The 15,546-nt window shown below is 39.2% G+C and overlaps 1 protein-coding gene across 3 annotated transcripts; it reads left to right on the top strand.

Annotated features, from left to right (window-relative positions):
• Positions 1 to 376: 376 nt before the first annotated feature.
• On the top strand, positions 377 to 6,189 carry CHRNA9 (cholinergic receptor nicotinic alpha 9 subunit). Of its 3 annotated transcripts, none has more exons than XM_085322708.1 (5): positions 377 to 446; positions 1,523 to 1,668; positions 2,487 to 2,641; positions 3,296 to 3,828; positions 5,642 to 6,189. In XM_085322708.1, exons 1-5 carry the CDS (start codon positions 377 to 379, stop codon positions 6,187 to 6,189), a joined length of 1,452 nt encoding a protein of 483 aa, XP_085178834.1. The 3 variants fall into 3 exon arrangements, with proteins under 3 accessions (XP_085178834.1, XP_085178836.1, XP_085178835.1); XM_085322710.1 differs by lacking the exon at positions 377 to 446 and having other exon boundaries at positions 1,537 to 1,668; positions 5,642 to 5,846; positions 5,961 to 6,189; XM_085322709.1 differs by lacking the exon at positions 377 to 446 and having other exon boundaries at positions 1,540 to 1,668; positions 5,642 to 5,921; positions 5,994 to 6,189.
• The last annotated feature ends 9,357 nt before the right edge of the window (positions 6,190 to 15,546 follow it).

Here is a 15,546-nt window from a genome sequence, read left to right as displayed (position 1 = left end):
CAAACCTTGGCCCACTCTGAGGAAATGAGAGAGTTTATCATAGACTGGCCATTGAATGCTGGATTTGTAGTAAGAAATGCAGTGGAGTGCAGCTTTCCTGCTGATATCCCTTCCATTTATCATCTTGCTCGGCATCAGTGTGAGAACTGCTCTCAGGTTACCTAGAGAGGAGGGTTCATCAGATCCCTGTGGAGGTGGCAGAGACAGGCTGTAGTTTGAAGTTAGGACCCTGACAACTGCTGAAGGAAGGCAGAATTGCTTCTGGCAGCTCATTGGTGCCTCAGATAGTTCTGTGCTGCTGTGCAACTTGTTAGTTTTGGATGGCGATAAAAGTCTTTGCCTCTTGAATGAACAGAATTTTGCTTATGGTCCAGAAATGAAGAGAAATAGCCTGTTCTCCTCCTGCATATGTCTCCTGTGGCTGTTGACAGCAGTGGTGCTTCAAGGTGAGAGCACTTCTTGGTAGCTAAATGTTGCATTGAGTTTTACCTAGGTAGGAGCTGTTGTCTGAATGTGTACATCTTACCTAGCTTAGCTCCAGAGGATTCCTTCATCTGTTTTACTTTTTCCTTACTAATACGTAGACAAAATGGAATGATCCTRTACAGCCAGATCTGAATACTATTTCTTATTTTTTATTCTTTATTATTATAAGTTTTATTTGTTAGAATTTCTTCTTAGTCAGAAACATTTGCTTTTAACTCTAGTCCGGGAAGTCAATGTGAGTCACTGAAGAGTGAAGTAGTCCAAGCACTTGCTTCTTGTGTTGTGCCAGCTGGCAGTTGTGCAAGTCTTGTGAATGTTAGTCCTTGCCTTTTGCTCGCAGAAATGCGTGAATCCATCTGAAGATAATACAGGTAGTCTAGAGAAACTTGATGYACAGAGTAGAATGGAACAGCAGGAGTAATTTGAAAGGATGCATTTCAGTGAATTGTCCTTAGCAAGTAAATTCTTATAGCAAGAAGCATCTCTAAATGTGATTTGAGAGTCATTTACCAAGCAGTTGMAGATGTTACTCCAAGGATGTGTTCATGCTCATACTTTTTCCAGATGCCATTGAAAAAAAACTCTGAAAGCACGAGTCTGAGTCTTGCATTTGGGCTTATATAACAAGTCATTAGCTAGGGAGAAGTTTTGACTTCAGATTTTGCTTCTAATTTTAGTTTGGCAGGTATGTGACCATTGATCTCTCTGTGCTTATGAAAAGAAATCAGTAAAACAGCTAAAGGTATTTTTCCTCAAAAAAAAAAAAATCTTCTGTATTGCTACTGCTTTTTGGGGAAGATAAATAGTGAGTATGAACAACWGAAGTTGTTAGCCATGTGTTTGCTACAGAAGAATGATGTTCTCATTTGAATAGCTTCATCAGAGTTATTGTCTGTGTTAAATGATATTCTAGAGTATATGGATGATAAAGTATGGTTATAGTWTAAAATTTATAGTTAATGCTACTTGAAGCTATAGAAGTGTTTTCTGATATTATTCAGTACTTAATCTGATCTACTGAACAAATCTTATCTAGCTGTGGATTCAGCTAAAGGAAGATATGCACACATGCTGTTTAATGAACTGTTTGAAGACTATTCAAATGCTTTAAGACCAGTGGAAGACACAGATAAAGTATTGAATGTCACCCTTCAGATCACATTGTCCCAGATTAAAGACATGGTGAGTAAAAATTATTCAATTTTCTAGAGAGGTGCAGAAATCAGTGTGCTGACTCTAAACTTCAGAAAATATATAGCTATAAGGATGGATTTTTTTTTTTTGCTAGGAGCAGGAAAAGTGGCCTATATCTTACTGTGACAAGTTCTGTAACGCTTTTTAAGTAAAGGAATCTTAATAGGTACTTAACCATCTGCAATACTAGGACTTCCATTATATGGCTACAAACTGACAGCTGCTGAATTATTAAAACTTCTTTTGTAGTAACAGTTAAATACTGATTTTGCATCTTCAGTTTTCACATTTTTTGCAATGTATCAACTTAAATAGAAAAAGTACACTTCATGTTTTTAGAAATTTGGTTCTGCCAGACTTTGCTTTTAAGGCAAAAGAGAAGGTGTCTGGAAGAAGAAAGGAAAATCACTACTTTGACTTCTGAGTTACAATTTAAACGCCTCCACCAGCCTTCAGAGAATCAATTGCACCAAATCTCTCAGCTGGTCTGTTTTCTTAAGTTGGCCAAATAGAATTCTTAAGATACTGGAAACCTTAAGCAAAAGTTTTTCTATAATGGCAAAGCTAGGGAAGATGCAGAGAAAAGAATCCTTGTATAGGGAAAAAGAGTTGGGATGAGAAAGCTGAAATGTGTAACCCCCTGTGCAATATATGAACATATGCATCTATTTGAGAAGTACTGTTATTGCCTGCCAGTACACTGGCCTATTTTTAGTACTAATTTATGGCTATGAAAAAAATGTTGTCTGTATCCAAGATATACTTTTGTCACCTTCAGCTGGAAATATTTCTACATGTTTATACAGGATGAAAGAAACCAAATTTTGACAGCTTACTTATGGATTAGACAAAGCTGGTATGATGCATACCTCAAATGGGACAAGGATAAATATGATGGGTTGGATTCTATCAGGATTCCAAGCAATTTGGTTTGGAGACCAGATATTGTCTTATATAACAAGTAAGTGAGTGTAGCTGAAAAGAATCAGCTTTGTTAATATTTGGCTAAAGGAGAAGGTGAAAGCAGGACCCACGGACCCACTTTAATCAATTGACTTTGGGAATACTTATTTTAAGATTTATTGCTGATCATCTAAATATTTGGCATTAAAGCCATAGACAGGATTATTTGACTACTGCTTGTGCTACACAGCAAAACTGTTTGGTTCCCAATACAACAGAAAAATCCAGAACAACCTTCTCTCCTGCTGCCAGTCTGAAGTGCTTTCTGCTGAGGCTATTGAAGAACTCTGGAAGATTGTGTTCACAAAATGGTAGTACACACACTGCTCTCCTTGACCAGTAGTGAAGAACAGATTATCATGATACTTGATTTGATTTTGTATCCCAGCTGTATCCTGTTTCAGATCAAGTTTGAAGAAACTATGGCCAAGAAATACAGTATAGTTTAGCAGCACTGATGTTTAGCACTCGTCTGAGTAATAATCCCTCTGTCCAAAAACGGGCATTACTACCTATAAATAATAAATAGTGAATTCCTGATAAAATTCAGTATAAATAATGATTTCAGAAGCATGCTTTTAGTGGTCTGAAGGGAGGGGTTTTTATCACAGTAAGTTGTTACCTATCAGTTTTTCACTTTTCTGTCTTTTAGGGCTGATGATGACTTTTCAGAACCAGTGAATACTAATGTTGTGTTGAGATATGATGGAAAAATCACTTGGGATGCACCAGCTATCACAAAGAGCTCTTGTGTAGTGGATGTATCCTATTTTCCTTTTGACAGCCAGCAGTGCAACCTTACATTTGGGTCCTGGACCTACAATGGTAATCAGGTAGACATCATCAATTCTCTTGATAGTGGTGACCTCTCTGACTTCATAGAAGACGTGGAGTGGGAGATTCATGGTATGCCAGCAATTAAGAATGTAGTAACTTATGGCTGCTGCTCTGAGCCTTATCCAGATGTGACATTCACATTGATTTTGAAGAGGAAGTCTTCTTTCTATATATTTAATCTGTTACTGCCTTGCATTCTGATATCCTTCCTGGCTCCACTGGGATTTTATCTCCCTGCAGACTCTGGAGAAAAAGTGTCTCTGGGTGTTACAGTTCTTCTTGCTCTGACTGTGTTCCAGCTGATGGTTGCAGAGATCATGCCTCCTTCTGAAAATGTGCCTTTGATAGGTGAGTTTTATACTTTTTAAAATACRATTTCTCTGACATAAAGTCTTGCTATTAATAAGTCGTATGTCACTCATGTCTTCTGAGAAGATAAATGCACTGCATTTCTGAAACCTACTGAAGTATTTAAAATGCGCATGGAACTTGTACAGGTACGTTGAAGCTCTTTAAGGTCATCTTCTGTCTATTTTAGATAATGTATTTGTTGGGTATCATATTAATCTATTTCATTAGCATCATATGGCTAGGATGTTCAAAGCAATTTTATTATTTACTGTTTTTTCTTTAAAAGTGGGACTAGATTACAAAGACCAAGWGAGAGAACTATAAACACAAGGTTGGACTGTTTCAGAATGTGTTCCTGCCAGATGGTTAGATGACCTGGCTGGGACACTCCAGGGTGACTTAAGATCTGTCATTTATTGTGTTGAATTTTAATATCTGGGAATCAGTTATGCTGATTTTTTTACTGCCTCTTTGTTCAGAAGATCCCCATATGGACTCTGTGGGGTAGTGAATGACATTCAGTTCTGTCCTCTGCAAGACCTTTCTCCTGTCCCTGGCTGATCTGCCTCCTAYTGGGGAAGGAGGCTGCCCGGCTCCCTTGGTGGGAGTTCCAGAGGACTGGGTGCACTGCCTCCACACTGGTTTCCTGCTTCATTAGGATAATTCAGATCTTACTTCTGTTCTTGTTGCTAAGTTGTGTACGTTTATGAAGAATACGTGGTATACGGAGACTAAAAGCTGTCAACGAATAGGACTGTATTGAATGTGCTTCCCACACTGGGAAGCACTGTTCCCACTTGGAGTATGGGCTTACTGCATTTGAGTATCTTTCTACCCTCCTTCGCTGTCTAAATTAAGAAGCCAGGACCTGACCGCAGTGTGATTTTTAAATATATTCTCCCACTTTTCCTTGGCATCCTTCCCAATTCCTTTGAAAACTGAGGTCATATAAAACTCCTCTGTGGCACATCATCCTATTTYATTAATGCTAGCTTTTATTCTCTGTTCTTAAGCACTGCTGATCCTATACTGACCAAGTTCCTGCAGATRCTTAGGAGCAGCAGAGCAGGAGCTGGGAGCTGCATCTTTGCATAGCCACAGGCCACCRTAGGTCAGCTGCCTTCTTCCACTGTGAAGGGCAATAGCTGAGGGTCCTAACTTGTGTTCATTGTATTTGTTAAATATTCCTGGCAAGAATGCCTTCCTTGGACTGGCCATGCTAAAACCTGGCTAGTTTGAAAGAAATTCAAACAGTATTCCTCACCTGGCAACTGAGCCACTCTGTGCCTGGCTTATCTGTCTGTGCGCTAGCTGTGCATGCCAAAAATGTGTGGAAACTCATAGCTCTGTGTGATTGAAGAGGCATATGTCTGCTGATGTGGGGTACTTTAATAGCTCCAAAAAAGAATTGTCACTTTTATTAATACATTAGGAAGTAGAATTTCTAAAATGCCATTTGAAGATACAGATACTGGAAACCTGGAGATCARGAAAAGTGTCTCCTGTTATAGAGTTGTTTTTTTTGAATGTTTGTTTTGGTTTTTCAGGGAAGTTGCAGGGGTTTGGTTTGCAAATATTTACCRTGTTGTTGCAACAGTCATCTGATACAGGCTTGCCAGAATATGATGTTTTTGCTTTAATCTGTTTTAAATAATAAATTCAGTGCAATCTAAGTACAGAATATTAGGGTGAGTAAGAAAAAAGTTTCACTTGCATTTAGGTTTAGCGTTATGTTGTAAGATTTTTTTTATTGCTGAATTGAGTATTTGTTGGGATACCTTTTTTAATATAACTTTCTTTTACGTTTCAGGTAAGTATTACATAGCAACTATGACGATGATCACAGCTTCCACTGCACTGACAATCATTATAATGAATGTTCACCACTGTGGCTCAGAAGCAAAGCCTGTCCCACAGTGGGCCAGAGTGATCATTTTGGACTACATGTCAAAAATCTTTTTTGTTTATGATGTGGGTGAAAATTGCACAAGTCCACAAAGAAAGAAAGAACATAAGTTAGAAATGGATGACAGATGTCAGAGAAGGCACAAAGAGAAAAGGAGTCACCTTTCCAGTAGAAATGATGACTGTGATCTCAAGGAGAAGCTGAATGGAAATTTAAATAAAAGCTGTGGAATTCATGGTGAAAATGTTAGAGAGACGGATTACTGCTCTTGTTACAAAATACTGATAAAAAATATCGAGTATATTGCTAATTGTGTTCGAGACCATAAAGCAAACAGAGCCAAAGGAATGGAGTGGAAAAAGGTAGCAAAAGTGATGGACAGATTCTTCATGTGGATTTTTTTTATCATGGTGTTTTTTATGAGCATGCTGATCATTGGGAAAGCAGCTTAACTGAAGATCTGAGCACATTTGTTTTTCATAAGTATTTTCTTGGTAAGCTTTTTTGTGGAGCTCTGTAATGGGTGCTTTTGTGCTCTTTGCCCTCTGTAATGATAAATGATTCTGTAGGCTACAACAGTGTAGCAGCAGAAGACATCATCTCTGCAAGTTCTGACTTAGCCAGCCCTTCCTCTCTGCCAAAACAAAACTAGGGTATTAGGGAGATCATGGCAGACCTTGGAAATTATCCTTCATGGCATTACATTTTTTTCCCTCCTTTCTTAGCTTGTCTTGCTAACTTGTGTCTGTTGTTGCTCTCTGATCATTGCTCGTATTAGTTGGTAGGCTCTACCTGTCTCTATCTGCTGCCTTTCACTTCTAATGCTATTCAGCTTACTGAACATGATGATTACCTTGATTTTTCTCTTAACCATTTCCTGCTGCTGAATTTCCCCACTGCCACCCAGCTCCAGTAATCTAGATTCCCAGGATTTCTTCCTCACCAAACCATAAGGTGGCTTTTCCATTCTTTTGCTCTTCATTCTCTTAATACACTGTTTCTCTTGCCCTTAATGTCTCATTCTTCTGGGCATCTATGCAAGATGGATCTTTAGCAGTCTCACAAGTAGGATTTAAAGTAGGGAGCTGTGACTTGTCCCTTCTCATTTTACTGACCCTCACCAATGCTCGCTCCAYGTGTCCTGTGTCTACTGTTACATTCTCTTTAATACTTAACATTCTTCCAGACAGCTTACAATTCGAGGTTACTGTGTGCATTTTCTAGCACAAAACCATGATCTTACTGGCCCATTAAATTAGCRTTGTAATCAACACTTACTCAGCACCTTTAGTACTTACGTACTAAATGTTTGCTTCACTGACAATACCACCACCACCACCTCTCTTCTGTGTGTTAATTTCTCTTAACCTTTTCAGACTAAACTGGAACTTTGGAAGATGTCTCATGTAGTAAAGTGAGAAGCTAATATCCTGGGTGTACCCTGGGCAGATGAATTGCCTTTACAAAGCACTCTGAACTTTGAAACCATGATATCCTAGATGCAGTAGGAGAGGCAGAATGACACTGTAATAGATCCCAGTCAAAAGTTCATGTGATAAAGCTTATTTTTGTAATTGTTACAGTTAATAGGGAGCTCACCTGTGAAACTGTAATTTAAGGTAGTTAGGAGTCAGAATGACAGTGATGCCATTGTTATGCCCAAATTTATTGGAAGAAGGGATTTGTGATTACTAGTCTATAAATGATGTGTTGAATTCTTAATGCAGGTTTAGTCTTTTGTATGGAATAATGAAAGCTGTAAGTCTATCTGGATTCTCATAAATAATGCAAGGCTTTAAAGTTGAGRTTACAATGTAAAGATGAACTGGGTAGCTAGCGAAGAATAAACTCAGTATGTGGAAAAAGTCTCAAGTGTGTTCCCTGTATATTACCAGTTCCCAGGCAACTGGGGCAACTTTAATGAATAGTTCCTTTAGAAAACAAGCTGTTTGTTTTTTCACTGTGCAGAAAAATGGTCTCATCCATTTGCCATGGAGTTCAGGGTTTAGTGCTTATATTGCCTGTTTGAGGAAACTGATTTGTTCTTTGTGATGGAAAAAACAGTCTCAAAAGCCTGAGAAGTGAAATATCTTACAGATAAGGTTAAGATATTCAGAACATGAGTCTTCAGAGTAGAAAATAGATGAATGAGGGTATGTTCATCCAGGGTCTATATGGGTAGTATAAAGAATAGAGAAATACTCTTCATTGTTTCTTTCAGTAGAGGACTCAGATGCATCAAATACAGGGAGTGACTATGGGGGAGATGGTCATACAATGTGTGAGGAAAAAAATCCTTGCAGCAGGATTTGTGGATGTTAAAAGATTGTTATAGATTTAAAGAGTCAGGGGAAAAAATGGAAGAAAATCTATAAAGAATACAACTAAATACAGTCCTGRATGTTGAAAACTGGAAAAGTATTTTAAGGAATTCTGACTGCATGTCTCTTGTGCTCTTCAGCAAGCATCTATTGGAGACAGATCTTGGATTTAGCAAGACCACTCAGAATTGGTGTTCTTAAAACTCAGACTGTGCCTACTCTGTTCTGTTTAAAATAAACTAGAGCACATGTGCCTATAGCTGTGTACCTCACATATGTAATGGTAAATATTGTAACTATGGGTGGATCATGGGACTTTTTGTCATGCTGGTGCCCTTCAGAAGTTTCTGCCGGGCTGCATGCTTGAAGTTGAATCATACTTTGTACTTTCYTAGTCTCTTTTCTGTAAAGATCTGGTAGCCCTAAAGAATTTTCCTTTATAAGAATATGATAAGGTTTGAAAATTATTCACAACTAGTTTATATACARCTATACCTGCTTATTAAATTATTCTCAACTATTCTTCAGGTGGCTTCTTTTGTTTGGATTACTAGGCAGTCTTAGGAATCTTTTTTTAATTTCCRTATGTTAAATTGTCATCTTGCAACAAACCCTTTCCTGCTTTTAATTCTTGGTGTACACTTAACCCCATCCAGAATTAAGAACTCTTTTGAAGAGCCARTGTTGTTGTTTGCTTCCTCTGCTATTCTGAGCACTCTTCTTTACGAAGTTCTGTACCTAATGATGTTCATGCAGCTACTTGCAGTAAGCTTTCACTTGTGTTGTGAGAGAACTTGAAACATTTTCTATACCATTATCTTACCACTCTCTATTGAATAAGATTTTTCAGTGGTGTTTGGAGTTGCTGGGGACTGCACTTCATTCCAAAGAGATTCTATTCAGCATTCTYCTTTAGTTTCAAGAATACTCAGGTTTTAATTATTGTAAATGAAATGACAGAGCTGGCAAAAGGGAGTAGTAGTGTTTCCAGTGGAGCAAAAACTGGTATGGTTTTTAAGAGTTGCTTAAACCCAACCCTGACAATTGTAAGCAAAGTATGTCAGCGAATAATCTGAGTAAATTAGGATTCATTGGGTGCTTGCTTGTTATGAGTGACCACTGACAGAAATTTGGTTAACTTAAATACTGTATAAATATACTGTATAWTGCCTTTAAATACTGTTCAATAACATTGTTATGTATTTGAATTCTCTATATGTAACATACTAGCAGGAAATTATCAAACCAATATAATGTGGACAAATAATGGTATTATTAAGGCACATCTGACTGTAGTTAGTTATATTTTATTAGAATCAGCTAGAATTTAAAATGTGGAATGAATAAGAGGCATAGCTCAAACTGTGCTCTTCATTCAAGTGACAGAGCAAAGCCTTGCTAGCATTTCCTAACGACAAAAATGGATTCTACCTGTAAAGGTACTTAAGTGTTAATATCTTCCAGGGTAGTCTCCAGAGACCAGAAAAGCCCTTCATTCAGTAACTTTGAGAGTTTGTTTGCTAGAGTGCCTTTTCCCTGTGGTACAGCTGCTTTCTTTCTGCATCCTACTCATGGGAGAGAGCGGAGGSAGGGAGGATAGGCAGGCAGCCTGTGGCTGTAGGTAGACTGCCAGCAACTCAAATGCAGCTCTCACCTATGGGCTGTATCRCAACAGCAGGTCTGTTCTGGGGCAGGGATTAGTGGCTCAGTTAAGTTTTCAGCTGTGGAAGCAAAAAGGGCCTGCTAAAGACGAGGTTGCTATCTTACCCGGCGTCAGTGATGTGTCCAAGCCTGCACTACTTGTGATGAAAAGGTGGGACCTTGAGGAGCTACTGCCAATTCCTGCCTGTAAGTCAGTCCTRCTTTCCCTCTCTACTCAGTTCCTAAAGGTAAGTGTCTAGTCTCTCARTATGGAGATGCTCCATTTGTGCAGTCTCAAAGGTTGGCTATTTCTGGGCTACTTGATCACTCTACATTTCTTCTAGCACCTATGTGTATTCAAATCCTGTCCGCTTTGCCTACTTTTTCCACAAGAAACTTGATGTACTTTSTCCATAGGTGGTTTGACATGGTTCATGGTATTTAAAGGTGTTGTACTGTAAGTTGTGTGTATTTTAAGCATGATAATGGTTTAGATGACTGGCAATAATATATTTCTAAATACCGTAGTTCAAAATGAAGTGGGTTGGGCATGGCACGGCACAGCTGAACCTGTGTCATTCACAGCAATACTTCAACCCAGTGCATGTTGTATTAGGAGCCTTACGCTGAGACTGTGGTTTCCTGAGATACTGGCAGTAAACCAGATTCCAGTTCCCATCTTATGTGCCCATATCTAACTTGCAGTTGCCTCTGTTCCCTTGGCTGTGCAGCTTCAGGAGTCAGTAAGACTGAAAGGTGAATTACTAACATAGTTAAGGACTGCAAAAGGACTGGGGCCAGCCTGAGTGAGGAGAATAGAGGTGAAGTGTGATGATGAATCCAGGGCCTGTGGCCATCATAAGGTGCTGCCTTCTACAGCAAAACTCCATGTAAGGATGGTTCTTCACCTAGATCCTGATACCTCTAGGGGTCATACGAGTGCTGTTCTGGTTGCCTGGGTGCTTCAAGASWSTGTGKRKWTTTTTTTTTTAATAAATGAGCAAAAAAAGACTGCTACTCTTAACCCTAGATGTTCCATTTTTTTTTCTCCAGATGATGTAGACTTGGTGTCTTGTTAGCATGATAGCTTTGACTTTTCTTCTTTTACTTAGACTTTCAATAAAATGTATCCTACAGGCCAGTGTAGTAGCTACTGTTCTGAATGGCAGTTTTATCCCTTGAAGTTAGATTTTGGTTTATAATGTGATTGAGGGACCAATAGTCTTATAAACAAAACTGTTTGGAATTTGATTTTTCATATCACTCAAAGTACTGGGAAATCAAAGCTTTGTAAGTAGTGGAAGCTGTGAGCATGCAGCTGGTCAGGGATTCTGGCATGCTTATGAGACCACCAGAAAGTGCCCGCTGAAGGCAATGAGCGTTACAGCAGCAGGAACTCCCTCCCTGGGCCAGGTCAGCGGAGATGCATTGACTTGGTTTCTAACTTCAAGTAGCTTGAAAGAATGGAAGCTTTGTGCAAACGTTTTACTGTCTTCCATTGTAATATCTTCTGGATTAAATTATCTGTCTCTTGTCTAGGTTGCTTCTGCATTCAGCCCTCTTCCTACTCTAGTTAGTTATGCTCTCTTACAGTAAAAGAATTCTGTTTTGGTGGATAGGGCCATAATTTAAGGCATACAAACCTACTTTAGCGTTGTAGTGTTGTCCATCCATCCTGAAAGGGCCTAGAGCTGAAGGTTTCCCTTCATGTGGGAGGGTGTAGGAGGCAATCCTTGAATCTACCTTGAAGCAGATGTTGCTGAGAAGGCAGAATGGCTGAAGATGCAACCAGGCTGTGTCATAGATCTAAGCATACTTGCTTGAGTGATAGTTATGGGATCTACCTGTGATCAGATCAACATGGAAGCCTGTCAAGATGAACATGTGGCAAAATGTATTACTTGTTCAGCACAATGAAATACACTTGCATGGTATTACTAAATGAGTATTCTTCCATACAATTATTAGGACAACCTAGGCCTGGAAATACTAATGAGCAGCAAACCTAATGAGGGCTGCTGCTAGCAGGTCAGTTCAGAGAGTAGATTTCTATTTGTGCAGGAGGAAAACATAAATCCTTGTTCCTTTCCTTTGCACTGCAACTGTTATTGTTACATTGTTACATTGCTGTTTAGCAGCAGTTATTTATTCTTAAAGAAAAGAACCCAGCCAGGACAGTGAGGTTAATTAACTGCTCAGATCTGTATGAGTATAGATTTAAATTCATTAAATATATTAAACCTTGCTTTTCGGTAAAGGAACATGTAATAAAGGAACAACTAGTTGTTTCAAATTCCTGTCCATACATGCTATCTGAGAGGTTACAAATGAAAACAAAAGAAATAGATGCCTTGCAGGGATGCAATGGGACCTAGAACTGCAGTCTTTGTGCRTGGATAGTGAGGCTTTATCACAGAAAGGAGAGAGGCAATGGGCAGAATTCACAATGTTGTTTTGGCATCTAGTTTCATTGATATGCTTTAGCATATTAGAAATGAGGCACCAAAGTATTACAGGTTTGAGTCATGGTTTTGCTGATGATAGTGTCCCAACAATGGGACATAGTCCTGCAGGCATCCAGTGGTTTTCTTGCAGTGTGTATAGGTAAATCACTCTGGATTCAAGGTGAGTACAAGACAATGTGAAGTGATAAGYGTATTGTTTCATTGCCTGATATGTTTAGGGGATTGCTTGGTCAGGGCAATGCTAATGTTAATGCTTTTCCTATTTTTTTTTCTGTTTAACATTTTATTAAAAATTATTAATAAAAGCATTCATTGAGTTTAGAGAGGTGAAACTTCTAGAATAGAGCATTGTGCTACAAYAGCTGCTTTGGCTAAGTTAAAGAGCCTGCAAACAGGTTACCCACTGCTGGTGCTTTAAAACTGGATCAGGTTATGACTGCTGGCACTTATGGGTGCCTAGTGTCTTGGAAGTGAAACCACTGTTTTGGAGGTGTACTACTGGGTGTATGGAGCTTGCTTATAGGTGTGTAGTTTTCACATGTTGACCCTTCAGGTGCATGCAGCTGTTATAGCTGAATAAACAGACAATTTGCATTAGAGATGAAGATTTCTCTTAAAATGAATTGAATCTGCAGGGAAAGGGAATAGAGATTTACTTTAATCCAGAAGAGAGTGTATGTGGGAGAGAGTGAGTGCTCRAGAAAAGAGCCTTATTAGAATCTCATTACCATTTTACCTGCTGTGTGAGCCTCACCTATTTTTATCACTTTTATGGATTATGGTATCTCACTGTAAGTAATATCTCTCTAAAGGGCAATTTTATCTATGACAAGTAATTTACCTAATTGCATGCTATTGAGAGAAAAGGGTTGCATTCTGGTACCAAGCTAAAAGGTCCAAGGTTCACTGCAAAACAGGGTAAGAAAGTATCTTATCAAGTATCTATACAGTCATCTGTAGTTTGCTCTTGTTCCGTTAAATACTGTTCAGCAGCTCTAGATCTTGGTTAGAATAARTGAGTTCAGTTTTGTGCAAAATGTCACATAGATTTTTATATATTGAGGTCATAACTATGGGAAGATCAGTAGTAATTCCTCTGACTTCAAATGGTGGCTGTAGCATGTCATTGCTGTTATAGTGCATRGTATAGCAAGACAGCTTTTGTCTTGCTTTTTCTGCTTCAACCTCACTGTCTTAGAAAGCACATAGTCCTCTACCACTGATCTGGGTTAATTTTCTTTTTGGCCTCAATCTCCTAAGTGCTATTAGAAAATTTTTCTGCTGGTAAAGGTAAAAGAAAACTCAGCTTCCAGTTTAACCTCTTGGGACATCTCAGTTTATGAAAGGCAGTGTAGAAGTCTGCCTAAATTTATTATTCTTCTSAGGCTTCATCAAAAAGACTAATTTGCCTCTGTAATTCACTTATTTTTTCATGACACTTTAGGCTTGGGTTAGGAACCTCTATAATTTTACTGAGGCACAACCTGATGGTAGGGATAGCTTTGTTGGACCTAAACCTGACCCTGGATTGTCTGTTGCATAGGATCCTCCCATCTTATTCATGAGACTGGAAACTATGCTGTTGCCTTCTCTGTACACCTTCCCCTCCTTCCCCTCCCCCCCCCAACCTTTCTGCATTTGCTAGGAACATCTCCAGATTGAAGTTGGAGCAGAGCCTTAAAATAAGACAATAGTGTCACTCTAGGCTCTRCAGACAACTCACTCATGCAAGTGAGCCTTAGAGTTGGTTTCACTTCCCAGCTAGGGAATTCACTGCCCTAAACCAACAATTCCTGTTTGAGGAAACCAATAGTTGGCACCAAGGTGTACCCATAAAGCCTTGAGTTACTCTGTTCCTTCCATTTAGTGCTCCTTGTTAGCCTTTGCTCCCATACACTATAAATGCACTGGGCCATCCCTRCTGCTTTTCCTGGAAACTGTTCTAGCAGAGGCCAGCAGGGCAGGTAAAGCTGAGGTAATCCAAAATCCTGTTGAACAGCCTTTTGTATGAACTGTTTGAAGCACAGGTGGGGAGAGGATGTGCAAAAGTGGTTGGTCTGCCTTACCCTTCTGCACACCGTCCTTGTCTGCATACGCCACATCTTTGCCAAGGCAATTCTACCATGTTTTCTCACTGAGGACAGGATTGCAGAGCTAACATCGCTGCTCTTTTAGATCTCTTGCAGGATAGCTGATAGTTATCTGCTTATTGTGTGATTATTTTTCCCTCTCCCTCTCCCCATTTAGGCAGTAGGATTAAGCTTTTGATGTCAATGCTGAGAGCCTTGACCCATTTCTAAGGCTGAGAGCCARCATGCTATCCAGTTCCTCAGTCTGGGTTTTGCTTGGTGCTTCAAAGAAAGCCATCATGTGAASTGTAAAATGCAACTCATGAGTATAAAACTAGGCTGTAAAGTGTGTTTATGACTATACAAATCCTTCAGGAGGCAAGATGCAATCATATRTAATCATATGTTAAATGTGGATAGTTTTGAAATGCTTATGAGTTAGCTGAAGATAAGTAACACTTAACATGTATGTAGCTTTTTTTAACCTTTAGAGTGCTTTGTAGATATGTACTTGTAGCAGTGACTTAGCTGGATGCTAATCTGTATCCTGCTTGCATTCCCAGCTGTAAAACAAGCATGAATTTCCCAGGATTATGTGGATGCATTGTCATACATGAGTTCAGACTGAKGCGAGGGTCTGCGATTGCACAGCATGTACTCTGCCAGGGTGCTGCAACTGTAGTACAGTACCAGATCCCAGACGTCCCCAGGTGGATTGCCTCTTGCAAGTTCAGCCTATATGGTTATACAGAGCATGTGGAGGAGGAATGAACGCTGCACAATCCTGTTGTATTGGGAAAGGCAGACTAACAATGTGCCCGAGKATCTCTTAGCTTGTTTGCTGCCTTACATTCTGGGGCAGAATGAGTGCAGTGATGAGATRTAACTTAAAGCACCTTTTCAGGCAAGCTAGAGTAACTTTAGAATTTGAGGGTCCCCAAACAAGATCTAAAGGCAACATCCAAAATTAGTTTTTTAAAAATAACTTGCCTACTATTTGCCTCTCTTTTTATTTATACACACACACACACACACACACACACACATATATATGTAAATTCCTCTCTAGAACATACTTCAGGAGCCCCTCCTGCTCCTTTATATCTTCTATCTTTACTTGCTCTCTGTGCTTATCACTTTCCCAAAGCCCAACTTTGACTGCTTAGCTCCATCATTTCCAGTCTTGGAAATAATTTGCAGGGTTTCTCATTTACTTGATCATAGATGAGATTCCAGACTGAAGCCAACTTTGTTTCACCTTGTGTGGAGTTAAGATGCAGAGTATACTGCATGCATGAGCACTACTGTGCCCA

The sequence above is a fragment of the Rhea americana genome, unplaced genomic scaffold (assembly GCF_003343005.1).
Source record: "Rhea americana isolate MKP2758 unplaced genomic scaffold, rheAme1 scaffold_8, whole genome shotgun sequence".
NCBI classification, from domain to species: domain Eukaryota; kingdom Metazoa; phylum Chordata; class Aves; order Rheiformes; family Rheidae; genus Rhea; species Rhea americana.
The sequence above is the reverse complement of the archived record's forward strand: the minus strand, read 5'-3'. Positions and strand labels throughout refer to the sequence as shown.

Excerpts from the sequence above, each read along its gene's own strand:
- CHRNA9 (XM_085322708.1), top strand. The coding sequence starts at position 377 with ATGAAGAGAAATAGCCTGTTCTCCTCCTGCATATGTCTCCTGTGGCTG. Across the intron at positions 2,642-3,295 it reads GATATTGTCTTATATAACAA|GGCTGATGATGACTTTTCAG; the intron begins GTAAGTGAGTGT and ends TCTGTCTTTTAG. Across the intron at positions 3,829-5,641 it reads TGAAAATGTGCCTTTGATAG|GTAAGTATTACATAGCAACT; the intron begins GTGAGTTTTATA and ends TTTACGTTTCAG.